The 21,716-nt window shown below is 41.1% G+C and overlaps 1 protein-coding gene across 2 annotated transcripts in view; it reads left to right on the top strand.

The window, feature by feature from the left end:
- The window catches only part of LOC118226709 (microtubule-associated protein 1B-like), a 50,181-nt gene that overhangs the window by 22,401 nt on the left and 6,064 nt on the right, over positions 1 to 21,716 (top strand). For both annotated transcript variants that reach the window (XM_035416517.1, XM_035416518.1), the window contains 3 exons: positions 12,708 to 12,790; positions 13,061 to 13,201; positions 13,546 to 21,697. In XM_035416517.1, the coding sequence (XP_035272408.1) occupies positions 12,708 to 12,790; positions 13,061 to 13,201; positions 13,546 to 21,697 (8,376 nt within the window). The remainder of the gene's footprint in view (positions 1 to 12,707; positions 12,791 to 13,060; positions 13,202 to 13,545; positions 21,698 to 21,716) is intronic.

Below are 21,716 nucleotides of genomic sequence, written 5' to 3' on the forward strand. Positions count from 1 at the left end.
GCTTCATATTACCCATCTCTCATTACGAAGCATCGCATAATGACATATATTTATTGGTATGAATAATACTGAAAGTCAAACAAACAAAAGCACATTTTTGAAAATATAATATTAAATAAATATCATGAGTTATTGTCATATTCATAAGTATATCTTCGCTTCAATTATCACCATCCTGCTAGAAACAAACAGGTATTTACATTTTCTAGGGCCTTGTGTTTTCACTTTAACGGCCTGAAGGCCTGATCGTAATGAATGAAGTTTAATTCAGGGAAAAACAAATGTTTCAATTGAAATACGAAAAAGTTTTGCTTAAGTTTGTTACACCCAGATTTTTAAAGATTTTTAAATAATAATAATCATCATCATCATCATAGTCATTATTATTATTATTATTATTATTATTATTACTAATGTGAGACTCTTATGAGTAAAAATAGGAGTGTTCTATCAGTGGTCAAAATTTCATAGTTTTGATAAAATTAGAAGCTGTATTGTGATTGGATGAAGATAGTCCACACAATGTGCTTTCATGGTGTTACTCTGTCCTCATTGTGTGTATTTGTGTCTCAGTTCAACTAGAGAAGGGGTGTATTAATATGAATAGTGAAGTACACATCTTGTAGAGCTGTGTGGAAGTTTCACCCCTGTTGTTACTGACTGGCCAGTTATGGTGATGTGGCTACAGTGTGCATCTGGGCTGGACAGCAGCAGCTACATCAGGACCAACAGGGTGATGAGAAGGGTTATGAAGAGCTCCCTCTGTGAACCTCTGTTCCACTGCATTAGCATATAATTTCCTGAATCACAGGTTTGCTTTCAGTCTTGAGTAGGTGTTAGAAATGTGTGTAGTTTCACCAGAGAGATGACTAATGTGTTGCAGCCCATTGGTCCGTACTTGCTGGGTAATTTGGAGGCATATCATTTGGTCTAAAACATGTGCATGTTCCAGATTATCAGGGGAAGCGAGTACCAGGTGAAAGCCACAATTATCTTAATGCTATTGCTATGTATTTAAATGCTGAGTCATTCAGTCTGTCAATCAGTACTATAAATGGGTATAAATTAAAAACACAATACTGTTTATTTTGGATCTCAACTTAACTAGGCAGTTAACCTGGACAAGGGTCTTGGACACAAACAAATAAACAAACAATAATGACTGGCCTAAAATAATGAAATAGGACATATTCTCACAGAAAATGAATTGAAATATATTAAATCAACTCAGTCCTCAATCTGTATGGCCATGCCTGTTAAACGACTGCTGTTCTTGTCTTGATGCTGCCATTCAGGACAGCAGTGCTGTTTCTGCTGTTCTCGTAGTTAAACATTGTGTTGTGTGGTATTTAGTGGTGTTGTTGGTACTGTAATTCCAAGTTAGATGAACTTTTGGTTCCTAGAGATTTACTGTATCAATTGTCCAGTCTTCTAGTCAAAATGTCTGACTAGACAGAAGAAACTGGCTCACTTAACTACTTTCTGATTTGTGTTAATCATTACTTAATCTAACAATTTTAATAACAATTTTTACATTTTAAAGGTTAGGGGTTCTGCTTGACAAAAAGTAGTTGCAGTTTGTTTTTACATTTCATGTCCATTTAAAACAGGATACAAATTGGAAGCACTAAACAATGAGACGGGAAGTGATTATTATTTGGTCGCACGCTGAATAATGCTTTTTATGTATTATAGTGCAGAGTTCATTTGGTAGTGTTGCCCGAGGGTTATTTTTTTTAATTGACCTTCTGGTAGTTAGTCTCTGAGCCACACTTGTAGACATCAGGCAAACCCAAACTTAGCTGTTTGATACAGTAAGGAGATGGCATAGTTTAGAGTAACTCATTAGAGGATAGCTTTAAATGGATAGCTCACTGCCTGTAGTCTTGTATGAATTCAGTCTTAGTGTATGCTTGTGATTGGCCCATGTGTTGTGATGGTTTTTGTGTGCAATGAGAGATATTTTACATATGTACAGAAGGTTCTGATGACCTGCCAGCTTTACAGTGGCTGATATATGGGCATTCACAGGTTTGTGGTTTAAAGCAAAACTAGGTTATTCCTCTTCATTTAGATATCTTCCTGTCATAGTCAGTTTAAATGGTAGCTAAAACTAGACCAGGTTAAAACCTAGTATATGGCTGGACTGAACCGGCCGACGTCACAGACATGTGCGGTGTAACTTTATCAGTCAGTCAGTCAGTCAGTCAGTCACAGACATTCGCGTTTGTAGGGCTGGCCCTGCTGTTGCGGTCCAGCCAAAAACTACATGTAATGCAACTCAAAAGCAGCATGGACAGCTGCATTGTGAACTGTGATTTTTGTCTGTTCAGATTTCTTTCAGCACACAGGTGCCCAGGGCAATTAGGCTTAAATGGACTCATTTCCACTAGCAGGTGGCCCAAACAGGTTTTTGGAAAACAGGGCTGCTCACAGACTTCAATGGTATAAAGGAATGAGTGCAGGAGGCTGTGGCATATGATGTCATAGCCCTCCTGCAGTAGACTGTTTATTCTAGAAAGTAAGACCTGTTCGTCTGGGGTTGCTCTAAGCCAAGTGAAAAGCACATATTTCGGCTTGCGTTATGGTAACTGATGTAGCTTTCCCTCTATCTTTTTTTGTTAATACCTCTGCGTATTATCCCAGTGTTTGCTGAGTGAGTTCGAGTTCACCTTCGCTATTTCCACCCCCCCTCCTTCCCCATCGCCACTACCTCTGCCTCTTTCTCTCTCAGTCCCTCCCTCTCTCTATCTCCCACACATTTTCTTTCCTATCTTTCCTGCCTCTGCATTACATTTTTTCTCTCTGATATTTCTAATATTCTGACCTGTAAGAGTTCAATTCTGGTGATCTCTGACTCAAGAAATGGGCTGTTATGACTGTTTGCGACAGTGGATCCAGTTTTATTTGCATCAAATGATTACTGCCATCACTGTGTTTTAAGAACCTGTTTTGATTATACTATTGGCCTACTGTTACTCTCAGGGGGAAAGCTTGTATTATACTAATGTAGGTGGTTAGCCTCATACAGCAAACTCCTCCATTTTCTTTTCCATGATATGACTCAGGACTCAGTACTAGCTTACATTGCCTGTTTGTATGTGTGTGTGTGTGTGTGTGTGTGTGTGTTTGTGTGTGCTCGCTTGCATGGCTGTGTGTGTGTGTGTGTGTCTGTGTTTCTGTGTGTGTGTGTGTGTGTCTGTGTGCGTGTGCATGGTTGTCTGTGTGTGTGTGTGTGTGTGTGTGGTTTTGCTTGCTTGCACACGCATATTTTCAAGTGGGATGCACACCACTGATTTTTCAGTACAGTAGAGTCCGGGCAGTATGCCATTAAAGGAGAAGGGGGTCACATATAGATCCACATATGTGATGACTTTGTGTTCTGTCCAGAAGTGAAAGTGTTTTGATTCTTTATGTCACAACAAATTAACTTCCAAAAATAGGTGCACTTGCATGTTTTGTCTTTTTAGATTGCTATATTGTGCTGGGTATTAACTTGTAACCTTTACAGTTTAATTACTTGAGTAAAGCCCGACATGTTTTCCAGCACATCCTTGCATATTTTAAGGAGTTGTTTGATGTAAGCCAATGTTGCCTAGCAGCCGAGTGCCTTCCCAGGCCTGACCGCTGGCAGCTCTCGATTCCACTTTCATCTTTTGCTAAATCCTTTCTGCATTTTACACTTTATTTTACAAATACTTGTAAAGCCTTCACTTGTGTGGACATATGCACGTATAAAGTGATTGAAGTCTAAATTATTTTCCTTTCTAATGTACTTCCATTGTCCTTTTTGACCTTTAAAATGAAAGGCCATTTGCCCGATTTAATCTTTCTTTGTTATGAAAATGACGTGAAATGCAACTGCAAAAAAGTACGAATGCATGAAAATGGTTTTTTCCCCATTTGCATATTCCATTTAATTTAGCTATTGTAGTCACCTTTTCAGTCCGCAGATGGAAAGAGAATGTAGCACAGTGACATTTCTCTCTGAGTTCATAAAGCCTTTCTCCACACATTCTGAGTTTTTTTTACTGTTTGGGTCAAATGTCATGTAACATTTTCTGTTTGCATAAATACCTTAGAGTGAAGAATATCAAATTTATCACAATGTAATGTTCCTCCCAAGATCATGATTTCATTCAAGTCATTATATTGCCTTGACCTGTGACCTAATGTCTTCTGAAGTATGAGATGCTGATGAATGAGGTGTCAGTGGTAATTGATCAAGTGCCAACAGCAGCATTTCAATAATTACATAGAATCAAGGACCCCCATCTATTTACATGAGCTGACTGGTCCTCTGGGAATACAAAACAGAGTTAAGGCTTTGCCCATTTTAAGCTGTGAAGCTGTGTTTGCTTTGTTCAAATATGCAATGCAGGGAGAGCTATGGAGAATTGATTAGGGAGAAATATTGCTGGGCCAGATCATGAGTTTTTCAATCAAATCAAGCTTTGTAACGAAATATTAAGTTGTGTGAAACGACAACTCATAAAACTTAAGCTATCAACTACTGTACTAATGCACTAGATACTCATGGTATCTAATATACACATAATGACTTGCAACTCCATGGTCATAGCTTCCATTCTCAGATGGAGCATAGCCCTGTACATTTGAGCTAGGTTCTTAACATGAATTGCTTCCATAAAATTCTTGTTGTATAAATGGATTATATGTAAAAAAAAAAAGAATATAACCTGTATAAGTGGCTCTGCATAAGAGTACCTGCTGAATGCCTAAAATGTATAAATAAGTAATATACTAGACTTTAGTAGACTAAGCAGATGCTTGGCATGTTTACCAGCTACATTATCCGGCCACATTTGGTGTGTAAACCCAGCAGTAAACCCATGTCTGCCCTTGTCAACTTCAAAGTGATGTGCTTTTGTCCGACAAGGCCAAGAGGAGCTGGGACTTCTCCAGTGAGGGCATGAGGAAGCCCTGCCATGTTAGCTGGGATTGGACCTTTCTCTCCTCCTCTTTCTGTGAGAGACCGGGGATGTAGCAGGTTTTTTTTCCGGCCACCAAGCCACAGAAGACCTATATGGAAGCTTTCTGTGCCGAGTGCTCTGATCTCACAGTCGGCACCTGGCGCGACTCTGGGGGCGGTGGGGGGATTGGGGGGGGGGTTGCAGCGTGATGCCACGGAGAGGAGCTAAAGGGGAGGAAAGCCCTCCACCAGGAGAGGATGGCGTGGCAGATAACCCCTGCGTTTCCCGTGCCTGGCTGGATAATGCGGTGTATTGTGGTTCTTTCTGGTTTTCTCTCATTCCACACCTCAATTCCTCACTTTTACCAATGACTGCTCAGTCCCATGGTACTGCCTGGCATTATGTATTTATTATTTATCTGGAGGTGGGGGTCTGGGGGGCAGTGGATGGTGGTTGTTTTGCCAACTACAATGTCCAGAGTTTCTGTTCAACAGTGTGATGGGTTTGTTGCACAAAATGGCTCCCTCTTCGGCTTCCCTGACAGGGAGTGTATGTGAATGAGAACCGGCTTGCTCTCTCAATCTGTCATGCCTCAGTGGCCTCAACCCGTCTCCTCCCCTGCTTGGTGTTCCTCAAAGGAGCAGGAAGAAACTTGAAACGTGAAAGTGTTGGAGATTTGTGACCACTTCTCTGTGCATAGACAGGGTTTAGCTGGACAGAGAGAGTGAACGAGGCTGATCTTAATGTTGTACCTGTCTGCTGTCTACATCTCAGTTTTTCTGGTTTATTTGTATTGGTCTTAACTGTAGTTCCCATGCTACCTGATCTGAAGCTGGCTTTTATTTTTTTTATAAATATATTTTGAAATGTCATCTGCTTCTTTCCATGGGGAAAAGGGTTTTTTTTTTTTTTGGAACTACCATTTATTTGTATTATGAAAAAGCTTACGTAAGCTTAATTTGCAATGGCAATTTGATCCTTAAACTTTTTATGTTTATTAATTTGCATGATTTGTTCTTGAAAGGAGTGGTACTTGATTGGCCATTTATGGTAGACTGTGGAGATGGTTTGGGGTAGCAGCAGGATGCAGCCATACCTTCATCCAGGTTTTAGACTGAGGGTCAGTGAAAAGACTGAAATTAAAAATTGCTAAATTTAACAAGATTAAAGATTGAAGCTTCCAGCACTGGGCAAATCACATGAATTGGATACCAGGCATCCTGAAAAGGTGCTGAAAGCAAGGCAAAGAAAAGTAGAGAGAAAAAAATGCAAGAACAGGAGAGAATAGAAAAATAAGGATGAGGATTAAATGAAGGATTAACAAAGTCTTGCTGATGTAACTTTGTGCCCAGGGACATTTCTAAAGGATTTTGGTTAAATACATCATGGAAAACCTTTTTAAGGAACAAGCGAGCAAGTGCACTGCCTAGGGTCCCCACCACTAGAGGGCCCAATGAAAAGCTATTTTTGTTGTCATAAAATTCACTCTCAGAAGTGGCAAAGTTTCATAAATAAATAAAAAAAATCCAAATTCCCTTTGAAGGGAAAAGGCCAAATGCTGACATTGTGGGCTCCACAAAACTAGCCATGGCATCATACATAATTCAAACACTTGAAAGAAAGGGAAAAAGGGGAGATGAAAGGAAATAAACAGGCACTGTAAAAAAATATTTTAAGTACTGTCCAGGGTCCTGAAATGAAATCTTCCATTCTCCCATTATAATATGATTTCCAGTTGTGTGTAGTCATAATAGAAAGAGAATTTTAAATTATTGCTAACATTGAATGGTAGTTCTTATTTAATCTATCCTTAAAACCTTTAAACTGTCCTTTACCTTATATATTTATAAATCTGTAAAATATTGTGAGCAACACAGCAACAGATCCCCCACCCCCATAGTTACATTATGATATATAATCGTATGTATAATCATATGCATTTCAAGTTTAAAAAAAAAAAAAAAACTTAAAATCTATCACTGTAGCCCTTGGTGGTGAAGAAATATTGAATAACTAATAATCTAATTATGAATGTTAAAAACATATTATTGCAACACAGATAAATACATAAATCAGTTATGGTCATTTAAACTAATCACCAGCATCAATTTGCCTGACCTTGCGTAGATTTTGAACCAGACTGACCACGTGCGAAGCTTTTCGTAGATTTGCGGTTGTTCTCCTTCAAATGGGTTTTACAAGAAACCTTCTAAAATGTAAAGCAGTGAACAAATATGTTTAGACAGCAATATAATGGGGCATAGTCTAAGTAGGGGACTTTGCATCCTCTGTGTGATCATTTCTTTTTGTTCAATTGTTTTTGTCAGCACATTAGAGCCAGGGAAATGAATGAAGCACTGGCTGTGCATGCTGCTTCTCTGAGCGTTTGATAAACAAGCCCTGGAGAAGGGTGAAACTTTCTCACCCAACATTTACTACCCAGCGTGTAGGCAAATTCACCCTTTTGGGTGTGTTTTTGAAAACGTGCTGCCAAAATGCAGCACGTATCAAAATGCAGCACGCACCCAGTGTTGTCAGGGAATTTAAAGGGTCGTGTTTAAAAGGATCCAGTGTTGTATGCAATTTGCATTTGTGGTTTGTACTCAGCTGCTTGTTTGATTACATTGATTAAGTTTGTGAAGAGATCCACTGTTTTAGTGACAAAGACACTTAACATAAACTGCAGTGGTGTTGCCAGCTGCAAGCTGGGCATTGGGAAGGGTAGCGGTTCTCAGTTTCCTCCTGGCACTGTTGTATGTGAGGAGGGTATTTGAGGTAAGGTGAGTAGGCAGAAATCTGTAAGGCATGTTATAAAAAAAATCTGTTATAAAAAAGGAAAAACTTGTTGGTCATATGTAGGTGCTGTCAAGCATACTGCAGAATATGTACTACAAAGTATGCATATCTCCCATATGTTCTACAAAAATTGGTTAGATTTAATGTTCACCATTGTCTCATCACGCTGACATGAACTTTGACCTCATTTGCATATTGAGTCAGTGACACAATGTATGTAAAAAAGTCAGAATCTCTCATTCACCTAGATAGACATCAAGAATGTCTATCTAAGTTAATCATTAAGTATTTTTTTATTTTGATGTTTGAAATTAAAGATTTTTTTATTTGATGGTGCTGTTTTTGTCAGAATATTAACAATTTAACAAAAATAAGTTTAATAAGTCTCAACTCCACTCTGGAATAAGCTTTCTGCACTGTTGGCATGAATTCATTTAACATTTATCCTAATTTTTGACTGACAATTAAATGCAATGCTTCATCACAGTCACAATTTGCAGAGCTAAGCAAAAGCAAATAAAATGTGTTTCAACTGGATAAAGCAACACATTTATTTGTATATCACCGTAAAAAGATGAACTCAGATGTTGTTCAGGCCATGGACAAATTAATCCAGGCCATAGACCTAAAGTATGTAGGCCAGCATGTACTGTCGTGTTCTACTGTACTGTATTTGTACTGTATGTGTCGTTTTGTGTTGACTGTGTTTATTTTACATACTCTTGCTGACGCCTCTTGGTCAGGTCACCATTGTAAATGAGAATTGGTTCTCAACTGATTTTATAAATAAAGGTTAAATAAAGGTCAAATAAAAATAAATAAAAAGCACTGAGGAAGCTAAATGTTTCTGTCAATTTAAAGTTGAATCCTATGTGCAAATGGACTGTCTGGATGGTGATCTGTCTGAAGCAGTGGTCAGGACACAGTCATGCACCCAGGAGATGCTGCTTGGAGGGACAGTGGGACAGGGGCCTGGATGCCGAGCACTTAGCCCATGAAGACCTGCTGTACAGGACAATAAGTGATCAGTATGAGAGTGTTTTTGCCCAGCAGAGCTTTTCCTATGGAGGCTTGGGTGAATTTTGATTATGAATGAAAATAATGCTTGATGGATGGCCATTCTCTTTCACTGGCTTTATAATCAGATTGACCAGCACTAATTTTACTGCATGTTAACGAAAGTTACTGTGAGTGACACTGATGCTTGGTATTGAAGAAGGAAGTTACTGAGGATTGCCTAATTATTCGAATATAGAATTGTTCCTCCTGTTTGCAGAATTTTCCTACGTGAATCTCACATTGTGAATATGTTTTGAAATGTGGGAGTCAAGTCAAGATACTCAGGCTTTGGGTTCATTGTGGGAGGTTGGTAGCTTTAAAATAGCGGTGGTGCTGGTGTTGCTTGTGCATTGTTGCTCTCGTTTTGTCCCTGTTATATGCCAGCATTTCACCCTTAAAATCTCTTTGTAATGAACTTGTATGTAAAGTGCAGCCTGAATCTGATTCAGACCCAGTGCAGGCTGAGCCAAAGTCAAAATCATGCATTTCCTTCCTGGTCACGATGGGGAGGAGTTAAGACCCTTCAGGACTGAATGGGATGTTTTCGGTTGCATTGTAAAAGGGCTGTTTGAATGCTTTGTGCATAGTCCCTGTGGAAATGACACTCAATGTCACGGTAGGGCTTACTGCAGAGATGAGCCACCTGTGCAGTTTTCCGTCCTTAAGGAAGCACAGCCAGAGGTCACCATGACAGGGCGTTTCCCCGTCACAGGCAACCAAACTTGCGTCCTTTTGAAATGCTGCACAGACAGTTACACTAAAGTGTGAAATGGATGTCAGTCTGAAAATGAACAATTCATATGAATGCACATAGGTTATGAAAGGCTTTATGGGTAAAAAATGACCCATTTAACATAGGGCATTGTTTAAGTGACACACATCTCGGTCTCGTAGAATAAAATGATTACTTCCAGTCTATTTAATTGCTCAGCAGTGCAAGAAAATATGTCACTAGTCTGTTGCACTGTATGTCCATTATTGGAAGGAAAACATATATGCCAACTGATCTGCTCCGTTGTGTGCAACTTTTGTTTACTTCCTGCCACAGTATAGTAACTCTTTATTGAACGTATTTCAATTTTAGTTTTTTTATTCAGTTTTTATCCCAGATTTCTGTTCTCCCTGTTTGATATCCCAGTCATTGCTAGAGACAAGTATACTACATGCGCAGATGGTGCAGGCAGACTGCAGTCACCCGTCTGACCAGAGGAATTGATGTTGTGCAATGAGACAGTCCTACTGACTGAATCCCTCCCAGCCACCGTGAGCGTTAGCATGGTGACTGCACCAAAAATAGTGGATTAGCAGTACAAGCCACCCAACATACCCAACTTCTGTTTTTTTGTATTTTTTTTTTTTTTTTTTACATTTTGTAACAAATGTCTTACATGTATCCTTTTTCCAGCAGATGAAATTGTTTAAAAATGTCACAATAATGATCCAACATGGTGCAGCCATTTGATGCATAAGATTGCCCTTATTGATGTGTTATTAGGCTAAAGAATGCCCTCAGACAGATTTGAACTCCCCCAAAGCATGTGTAAATCCCCTCTTCTGGTCTGCAATCTTCTGTCATGCATTTCTTAGAATCCCAACACCCGGCAGTCTGTAGAGAAAACAGCCCGCTCATTGCTCTGATTTTTGTTGTTAAATGTTCCCTTTATGCATCTACTGCTAAATATAGTTTATCTGATTAAGCACGTGAGCACTGCTGCCTTGTAGTTCTCTCTCCGTACAACACTGCTTTTTTTTTTTTTTTTTCCCTGAGTCCGGGAACGATTTTTTTCCCTACCGCACAGAAATGCTGCAATGCGTCTCACAGCACCAAGACTGGGTCAATGTAATGGTGCTGGCAATAACCGCCCGCCAACTATCCCCATGGCAACAGCCAATAGGAGAGCATCGTTCTCTTACTGGAGGAGTACAATATTGTTGTGACAGCACCACACAGAGGTGACTGTGCTGGTGCGATTAGCTAATAAGGTTTCTCTCTGACTGCAAAAGATTTAAAAACACACAGACCGAAAAAGGGGGGAGCAGACCCACCCTCAGTTGGAGTATGTTATGTGATAATCAGACACGCACTGTCACGTGTTGTTTCAGATCTGCCTCGCGAGACAGCTGGAGATTAGCAAAAGCTCTCGGTTTGCTTGATATATTTGCCTCTTAAATTCACCATGCAGGAGATCACTTGAATGTTTTATTGGAGGGGCACATATGCAGAGCTAAGCAGTAATGAGTATCATTTCATAAATAAGGGACTTATTGTAACTTATTCATAGTCTTCACAGTATCAAGGTTCACTCAGTCAGCTTGCACTGAAAAGCCAAATAATTATTTCCTTAAAATATTTCGCACTTGAAAAGCCCCCATTTGAGACTGATGTAGTCCTGACACTTCCGCAGTGGAAATAGTCCATATGTTCTGTGTTTTTCCACAGTTTCAGTTCATAATCATACCTTATGCCAGCATAAAAGGAGAGCTTTCCTCACATTGTCAGCAGTTTAATACTCTCAGTTCCAAGCTAATATAAGTAAATATTGAACCATAATGAATGATACTGTATTTTAATAGCTCAGAGCCATTCCAGAAATCTGTTAGGCAAACAAACACACATTTTTTTCATTTTCATTATGATTCATATCTTAATGGATTATGCAGCAGATTTATGCCATTTTGATCATCGCCTGTTAGTCGGTGTGCTGAGTTCGACCAATCACAGCTCTGTACTCACGCATGTTCCACTGAGGATTAGTCCTGAAGCAGAACATGACTGCACCGAACCCTTCAATGATTTTGGAAGCCGAATTCAGGTGGAATACAATTATATTACTTTATCATCCCTTGCATAAATTATTCAAAATTGAACTGAAATTAAAAGCAGTCCCAGTTGTCTTCTGTGAGGACTGCTTCTGTAATAAGCTAGCCCATCTTTAAAATTGCCTATTTCTTACTATACACCCATAATGTGCCTGGTTTAACTATTCTTTTATGGAATTCATATTTGTTCGATGCTACCGCTTGGCCTTTTGTAATATAAATCATTGTTCTCTATCTATCATACAAAATGAATCCCATATTCTGTTGAGTCATTTCATGTTATTTCAGTTATTTCATGGTCGCTGATTGTCTGAATATGAATGTAGTTAATCTGTCTGAGCTAAAAGGAGGTCAGGAAATGTCAATACCTACCTTTTATACCACTGTTCACTGTTAAACTAAGATAACCTGTGTGCTAGGTCTGCACTCGAACGATTATATAAACATGCTTTTATAGTTCATTTCAGCATTGGAACTATGAAACACACATTTCTACCTTCAAGCCAGCATCATTGATGAGTGTAACCTCTTGTAATTAACTTGGACCTTTACTTTTATACAGCATTGGGGGGGGGGGGGGGGGGGGGGGGGGGGGGGGGCGGGGGGGCAGTCAGTTCAGCTTCAGTATTGTAGTAGTGGGCATCATTTCCGATACAAACATCTTCTTTAGGGGAAATAAATAGCTTTAGCAACACTCATTTTATTTGCTTGTATTTAATTAATTTGCTATTTGTAGTTGGTATGTTTGATTAGATAATTTTACAATTTTCATTCGGGTTTGCTCCTATCCCACACCACAGCCAGCACTGATTGTTGGCCTGATTACTATTTCATCTTCACTTCTACATATTGAACCTCCATCTACGCTCTGTAGTATGTGCACCAATAAACCTCTGAATTTCAAAGTACACTTAAAAGAGTTTCTTTGGAGACTGCACAGTGCCCACTCAGATTCTAGATGCCTCTAATATGGATAGCATTCTATAAAATATTGCTGTATTTGACACAATGTTAATTGTTTGAACAATGATGGATCACATGTATGTGAAAGGATATATGGCAATTTTGCTTATGTCTCATTTTCTTTGTCTTTTTCAGGACAGAGAATTCTGCAATACAAAAGTGAAGTTCTTGACACTGTTGTTTTAGTAAATCCATTAGGAGATACAGTTGCCTCAGAGGTACGGTTCATTCATGGCTGACCACTAGTAATAACTGTTGCAATATTACACTAATATTAGTGATGTATTACCAACATAAGTGAAGAAGTTCATTTCTCTTTGAAATGTCATGTCAACATTTTTTGTAAATGTGTCCTTGTTGGTGTTGAATAGCATGCAAAAATACTGTATGTCCACATAATTCATACTGAACTGATAAATATTTGACATCTGAAGGGAATTATACATTGTCAGATTCACACTGATAATTCTTAATTTGTCTCCAACTAGATTAAGTCGGCGATCACTGACCCTGCAGCACACAAGCTACTGGTTCTAAGTGGCCAGAGCTCAGATCAGGGCACTGATCTGATTCTGCAAAGTGGGCTGTTCACCTTCAAAAACTTCTCAGACATCTTTGCTGATCCTGGGGTAAGAAAGATTTTCAGCATATTCATTGTTGTGGTCAAAGAACCTAATCATGTAAATAATCACATATGCTAGTGGATCTTGCCTTGAGGATACCACATGCTGTGACTGTCTTGATTGATTTGATTTATGGACAATGGCGATGTGAATTTTGCCTTTAGCCTGGAGTGCACTTGAATTGAATATTGCGAAGGCCAACCACAATGTTAAATGTAAATTAAAAAGTTGTACATCCAAGTTTATGCAGAGCTATTGGAATGGTTTTAGATCATTTGACAGGTACTTTATCTAATCTGGACTGTCACACATAGGTAACCTTGGGCTATTTCTCTTCTTTCCCACTTTAGGTCAGTGATCTGCTGAGCAAAGCAACCCCAGGCCACCGGGCCACACTCACAGTATCCTGCCGAGGAGAGGGGGGTTGGAGCTCCCTGGGGCAGCAGCAGCCGCACTTTCGGGAGTTCCTGGATTACAGACTGAACTCCGAACCTGTGCTGCCTGAAATGGAGGGAGTCACAGAATTCACAGAGTACATCTCAGAGACAGTGGATGTCCCATCTCCTTTCGATCTCTTGGAGCCACCAACCTCTGGAGGTTTTCTCAAGCTGTCCAAGCCTTGCTGTTACATTTTCCCTGGGGGTAGAGGGGATTCTGCACTGTTTGCAGTCAATGGTTTCAACATCCTTGTAGATGGAGGCTCTGACCGTAGATCGTGTTTCTGGAAGCTTGTCAGGCACCTGGATCGGATCGACTCCATTCTACTCACTCACATTGGAGCAGATAATCTCCCTGGCATTAATGGACTCCTGCAAAGGAAGATAGCTGAACAAGATGAGGAGCAGTCGCAAGGCTCCACCACCTACAGTGACTGGATGAAGAATTTGATATCTCCAGAGCTTGGTGTTGTGTTTTTTAATGTTCCTGAAAAGCTGCGGATGCCTGAATCCACCTTAAAAGTCAAGCGGAGCATTGAAGAGGCTTCTCTCACACTGCAGTACCTCAGCAAGCTGGGGATCAAGCCGGAGCCACTCTTCAGGGTGGTCAGCAACGCAATTGAGCCCATCACACTTTTCCACAAGATGGGTGTGGGCAGGTTAGACATGTATGTTCTGAATCCGTTAAAGGAAAGCAAAGAAATGCAGTTCCTCATGCAGAAGTGGGCAGGCAACAGTAAGGCTAAGACTGGAATTATGCAGTCTAATGGAAAAGAAGGGGAAATATCTGTTCCTTACCTGACATCGGTTACAGCTCTAGTGGTGTGGCTCCCTGCTAGCCCTACTGAAAAGATTGTTCGAGTACTGTTTCCGGGAAATGCACCCCAGAACAAAATCTTGGAGGGACTTGAGAAGTTAAAACACCTTGACTTTTTACGCTACCCTGTGGCCACTCAGAAGGATATATCTTCTGGTACTCCCCCTCCAGTGATAAAACAGACAAAAATTAAGCAAAGAACGGACAGCAAAGAAAGTCTTAAATCTTCTCCCAAGACACATTTAGCATCTAAAGTTGCTAAAAAGGAGGTAAATGGGCATGATGACACATCAGCTCTTGAAACAAAGAGTGATTCTGCAAAAGAGAACAAGGTTGAAAAGAAAGAAAAGAAACTGAAAGAGAGTGATAAAGCCAATAAATCGCTGAAAATGAAAACAGATGTGTCTGAGACAGCAAAACAAGAAAAGAAGAAGTTGTCAAAGGAGAAGACCCTGAAAAAACACACCAAGGAAAGAGCCTCCAAGATGGATGAGAAGAAAGACAAAGAAAAGAAGGAAATCAAAAAGGAAAGGCTTGAAGTGAAGAAAGATGATTTGGCTAAAAAGGAAGAGAAGAAAGAAACCAAGGTGAAAGAAGACAAAAAGAAGGACACTGCCAAACCAGAGCTGAGAAAGATCACTCAACCTGACCTGAAACCCTTCACGCCAGAGGTCAGGAAGACCTTGAACAAGGCAAAAGTTTATGGGAAGCCTAAAACAGACAAAAACAAAGCTAAATCTGCCAAGGAACAATCAGCTGAACAGAAGCGTACAGCGGGAACAGCTGCTGAAAAGACTCAACCAGAGAAAAAGGTAGTCTTAGAAGACAGGTCCATAGTGTCTTCCCCTGAAGATCTCACTAAGGATTTTGAGGAACTGAGAAGGGATGAAATTTCCAAGCAGCAAGCAAAACTGGTGCATACTGCAGATAACACTGTCATACAAAGTCCTTATCAGAAAGAACAGGCAGAACAAAGGATTGTTTCCAAGACAGAAACAACATTTCCACCCATGGATTCTCCAGATGAGGGTATAACAACAACAGATGTGGAGACTGATTCCCCACATGATGAAAAACAACTTTTAAAAAAGAAGACTGAATCACCCGCTAAATCTAGAGATAAATTTGAAGATGAAGGAGCAGACATGGAGGATGATGATGAGGAAGCTGAAGAAGAGAGGATAGGAACTCTCAAGAAGAAGACATTGGATGAAGAAGAGGATATGGGTATGGGGGAAGAGGAAGATGAAGAAAAATGGAAGGACAGGAAAAACAATGGAAGGCTGGACAGAAAACATGAGGAGGAGAAAATGGAGAAATGTGAGAAATATACAGCAAAAGATGAAATGAAAAAGGGGTTCAAAAAGACTGCATCTGACGAAGAGGAGGAGGAAGATGGTTACGTCATTGAAAAGGCAGAACTGGAGGAATCTGAGGATTTAAATACAATTGCTGATGAGCTGAAAATTAAAACAGAAGAGGGCAACAAAGCAAAACGTGACAGGGAATGGAATGCTAAACAAACAGAAAGGAAAATGGCTGGTAAAGGGGAGGGAGATACATATATCTCAAACATGGGAGCTGCCACAGCTAACTTTACATCAACCACACAAGGTGCCACTGCAGCAGAGCCAATCTCATATATTCAAGATGAGACCATTCCTGGTTACTCTGAAACTGAACAGACTATTTCTGATGAGGAAACTGAAGACAGGATTCCACATCTTCGATATGAAGTTGGCACCTATGATATTTCTGTTCCAGATCATACTGGATCGTTTGATGCCATCCATGGCATGCGAGAGATGAAAGCAGCAGCTATGCATGATGTGTCAGATTTAACAGCAAAGGGATTTGTAGCTGGGCAGGATCCTGCATTGGCTGTCTACTCCACCAATATTATTACTGCACCTTTGGCAGAAGAAGAACATATTTCTTCCGCCACATCCATTACTGAATGTGACAAACTATCATCTTTTGCCACCTCTGTCGCTGAAGACCAGTCAATAGCATCTGTGACAGCACCTCAAACTGAAGAAACTGGAAGAAGCTCTTTGCTTCTTGACACTATCAATAGCATACCTTCCTCAATCCGTACTGAGGCTACTCTGGGAAAGGAGTACTTACATTCTGCTGGGACTATCTCACCAACTTCCTCCTTAGAGGAGGATAAGTGCTTCAAATCCCCTCCTTCAGAGGAGTACCAACCCGTTGCAGCAGAGGCGGAGGCTGGAGGTAAGATCACACGAGTCCATGAGGAAGAAGATGAAGAGGAAGAAGAAGATGAAGACCAGACTCCCAATGTTGACATTCCACTTAGTAAACTCCAGGAAGGTTATGCATCTCCTTCTTTGTTCCAGGACAGGGAAAAAGATTTTGGAAAGCCCCCTTCATCTGTGACGTCTCCTATTTCAGCATCTGTGGTGGATAAGACTGAACATCCACCAGTCATGTATGGAATGCAGGCTTCAATCTCCAAAGACAACACCATGTTTGGAACTGCTGGAAAACCAATATCTCCGCCACCATCTTTCACCAGTTCTTTTCAAGAGACAGAGGAAAGGTGTCTCAGTCCTGATGAAAGTACTATGAAGTTAGCTTCACCAACACAGTCTGGACCTACCAGTGCTGGCCATACACCTTTCCATCAGTCTCCAGTGGAGGAAAAGACTGAGAGGTCCCAAAGCCAACAGCATATAAAAGATGAAAAGGAAACCCAACAACTGGCTGTCAAAGTAGATGGCAGAGAAGACAAGAAAGACTTTGCACAAACACAACAGAAAGAGGAGAAGTCATTCACAGGAAAAGAAGAGGAAAAAGATTGTAAGACAAACATTTCCAGAGAAAGAATAATATTTGCAGAAACTGATGAAGAAGATGAAGATTACGATGAGAGGAGGGATTTCAAAACACACACTAAAACTAAATATATTGAGGAGAAGGAGAGCCGTTTCCTAGATGAGGAGTACACATGTGAGGTTAAATCCTCCAAAGATGAGAAGATGGAGGAAAAAAAAGAGCAAGAGAAAGGTTTTGGATATGACTACTTGCAAACAACACAGGCTGTATCAGATAACAAACTGGAAACTTCATACTTAGGTCAAGGACCCAAAACTCGAGGCCTGTACTCAGATGAAGAAGAGGATGAGGAAGATGAGGAAGATGATGCCATTTGTATGGGTGGTGCAGGGTCCAGGCCTTTGTCATTAGAGCCTAGCAAATTAGATTACATGTCTCAAGGTTTGACCTCTGCATACTCATCCCAAAGTGGACCCACTGATCAAACAAAAGAGACAAGTGATGAATATGCATCCACAATGCACATGACTAAATTATCAACAGATGAATTGCAAACTTCACCTTACCAAAGCACATTGTCCAAGAAAACTGATACTTCATCATCATCAGTCACTTTTGCAGAGACAGCCACTTGCAAATCTGATATGAAAACTGAACCCTTTTCTTATTCCACTAGCACTGGGACTGCATCAAGCACTGAAGGCCAGAGCAAATATGGTGATTATTACTCAAAGGAGACATCAGATCTGGTAACAAAGGTTGATGAGAAACCAGGAAAGGAGATATCTTCTTCATATTTTCACTTGGAAAAAGATGTGACACGTAAGTCCTCTGTAGACCAGGAAGACAGTGATTTTATGAACAAAGTTAAAGGGGCAGATAAGTATCATCCAGATGAAAAAACAATCACAAAGGATTTTGAATGGGATTCAAAGAAGAGAGTCCAATTCACTGCAGGATATGATGAATCAACAGGAGTCGATCCTACCGCCAAACGGACAGTTGTCCCGTCAGCAGTTGGTGAAAAGAAGACAGGGGAAGATAGAAAAGATGGAGTAATTCCATTTAATAGAATGGATCACCACACAGTCACTTTTTCTGAACCTGAAAGAAGTGTCCATTTCAATCTTTATTCCTTCCCTGAGAGAGAAAATGATGAGAAAGGTCAAACAGAAGAACATGAGAGGGAGGTGACAAGGAGACAAGATACTCCTTATGTGGATAGTAAGAGTTTTACATACACAGAGATTTATGACACTAAATCACCTCCTGCAATGGACTCATATTCATTTGCTTCTGGTCATAAGCAGGACTACCCTTTTAATTTTGCAAAAGAGATGACAAGAGATAAAGATTCAATAAAAAAGGATGCTGAAAAAGGTGTGTCAGCTGAAAATGAATCTTCCTTTGCATCGTGGGGACAGTCTAATCTGGAGGTTCAAACTGCCACAGCCTCATGCTTGAGTGGTGTTTGTGAGAAGCAGTCTATGGAGACAGAAAAAGAATCGACTGAACTAACTAAAGGGAAAAAAAGCATATCAGAGTCTGAGAAGCCAAAGGCTTCTGGTCACTTTTCACTAGAAGGGAGTGATTTTTTCTCTTCTCGAAATCAGCCTGATAAGGATAGTCAGGAGACTATAGCCTCCTACACTGAACCTTCAGGTCAACACTTGGATGACAACATCCTTTCATCTGAGCATTCTTACAAAAGTACTTCTGTTGCCAGCAAAACTATGACAAACCCCTTTGAGAAAGAAGCAACTCTGGAAATTGGAGCTACAAGGTTAGTAATGGAAGAAGAAGATGATGATGAGGATGATGAGGAGGGTACAGAAGACGAGGAAGGGGTGAGCGACTCAGATTTGGAAAAAGGAGCAAAGGAGAAATCTGAAAAAGAGTCTAAAAGTCCATTTGGTGATGTGATCAGTTCTAAGCTCCCAGATATTAAGCAGAAAGAAGAACAGAAGGAAAGCTACTCATGTGAACATGAATACCGCTTTGATGTCAAGGGAAAGCCCTCTATATCAGCACCTTTTGATCTGACTGGTAGTAGCAGTAGCCAGCATACAGATGATTTTCTTAAAAAAAGCATGTTTGGTGCTCCCTCCCCCATCACTGGAAGCTACACGGATATGGGACTAACTGGATCTAAAGGATATACTTCCGGATTTGAGTATTCCTATGGTGAGGATAGCAAAGACTCTTTCCTTGATAGCCAAGTAAGGGAGAGGGCACAAGAAGATGAGAGTCCTGATGATCCTGACTTCCCCATGCTAACTAAGTCAGGTGAAGAGAAATACTACCACAGCGAAAAAGATCTTGAGTTTGATAAACAGAAGACCCCCGACATTTTAAGTAAAAAAGCAGGGGATGCCTTTTCCTCAGGTTTTAGCTACACCACCACATCTGCCACTGCATATTCATCTTCCTCATCTTACAGTTATTCCTCCTCTGCGTCTGCCTCGCTCTCAACCAGCCGTCAATTTGGAGAAGACTTGGAGACACCCGCCACCACCTCAGACACACTCTTTAAACCTGATCCTGATAGTGCTGGCTTTGAATATTCATCTTTCAAAGATGAACACTCCCTTGTGATGGACTCACCTTTTTCCAGCTCTGGGGGGTTAGTAAAGGATGAGTATCTTGAGGTCTCAGAAAAGCTGACCACTGCCACGACAACTGCTGAATCAACCTCCAGCCTAACAAGATTTTCTCCTCTCAGTCCTTTTGAGGAGATCAAACCCTTCCCTCCATTTTCAGCCACTCTAACAGAAAAGGGGGGGCAGCTTTCTGAACCCTTTTATAAGCCGGAATGGGCTGATGACTCCAGACTGCCCACAGGTCCAGAAGTATCTGCACCTTATTCTCAGCTGTCTCAGTCTGCTGAGTTGGGGTCTGCAGCACAGGGTATGTTTGAGGCCTCTTCACTGCAGCAAGCAGACTTGAAAGAAAAACATTTATTGAAAGAGACAGAGGGCAGTGAGGAAGAGGAACAAAGCACCTTACCCTCTAGAATTGATTGCCAAAGATTTCCAACTCTTGACAAAACAGAGCAAAAGGGAGCAACACTGTTCATCTCTGGGCAACAGGCAGTTAGCACCTCAAACACAATTAGTTCTCTCCCAGATGTCCTATCCTCGTACCCCTCCCAATCTCAACAGGCTGAACAAGGAGCAACTGCCAACGGGCCAACAGAGGTCAGCACAATCCAGCCACAGCCTTCATGTGGGTTTACTGAAAAACCCCACACTGGAACATCATTTTTACAAAAAACTGAGCAGAAGGATGTAGAAAAGACTATAAGTGAGAAGAAAGAAAGGGAGGAAGAGAAGAAACTGAGCAGTAGCACATATGAATGGGGAATGCAGCAGCAAAGAGGTATGTGTCCAGGGGCTTCCCCTCCTCATTATCGAGAAGAAGATGATTATGATGAGGAAGAGGAGAGGGAACCAGAGCGTCCAGCTCGTCCTCTCTCCCTAGCTTCAGCTGACCAGACCTTTCACTTGTCATTCTACCCAGAGTCATCAAGTAAATCAGGAGATGATTCTGACTTCCCTCCTGATGTCTGCATGGGGGCTACTTCTTCATACACCTCCTCAGGGTCTGCTGGTTATTCCTCTTGTGAGTACAAGCATCGTAAGGGAGAAATTTCTCCATCATTCATCAACCCAAGCCCACACCACCTTTCCAGTGATGAAGATGAAAGGAGTGGCCAGTCACAGGAAGGAGATGACAACCAACAGCCTTCTGTCAAGCAGAGATCACATAAACATCAACGCCACCACACTCACAGTCAGCATGGAGAGGACAGTAGTTCCCAGCACTTCCCTGGTGCTATGGCTATTGGGCTGGGGCTCGCTGGAGAAGAAACGCCTCCAACTTCTGTGAGTGAGTCACTGCCCTCGCAGTCAGACTCTGATGTCCCGCCTGAAACAGAGGAGTGCCCATCAATCACAGCAGAGGGTAACCTGGATTCAGATGAGGATGCAGATTATTTGCCAGTGGATAAATCGGTAGCAGCTGGTGGAGGAGGCAACCACCACTCATCCTCCTCTAGATCATCGGAAAGGAGTCACGACCCCCCGCCTACACCGATGATGGACCCTTCCCCTCGTCCTCCACACCCTGATGTGTGCATGGTTGACCCAGATGTTCTTTCCAATGACCAGAACCATGCAGATAAACTGCTCAAGAAGGACACGAAGGCTAACAAAGGCTTGCGAAAGTCCCTTGGAAAGCCAAAGTCAGTCTCTCCAGCTCGTAAAGCGGAAGGCCGGGGTAAGAGAACTACCCCTGTTAAACAGACATCCAAGGACTCTTCACCAAGGAGATTATCTCTAAAAAAGAAGGAGGGAGAGAAGGCATCGAGGATGTCAGATGGGGACAGGGATGAGCTGTCCAGGTCAAGCCAAAACCCAGGAAGAGTCAATGGTGTTAAGAGCAACTCTGGTATGTGGGATTGATTCTG

The sequence above is a fragment of the Anguilla anguilla genome, chromosome 5 (genome assembly GCF_013347855.1).
Source record: "Anguilla anguilla isolate fAngAng1 chromosome 5, fAngAng1.pri, whole genome shotgun sequence".
NCBI lineage: Eukaryota > Metazoa > Chordata > Actinopteri > Anguilliformes > Anguillidae > Anguilla > Anguilla anguilla.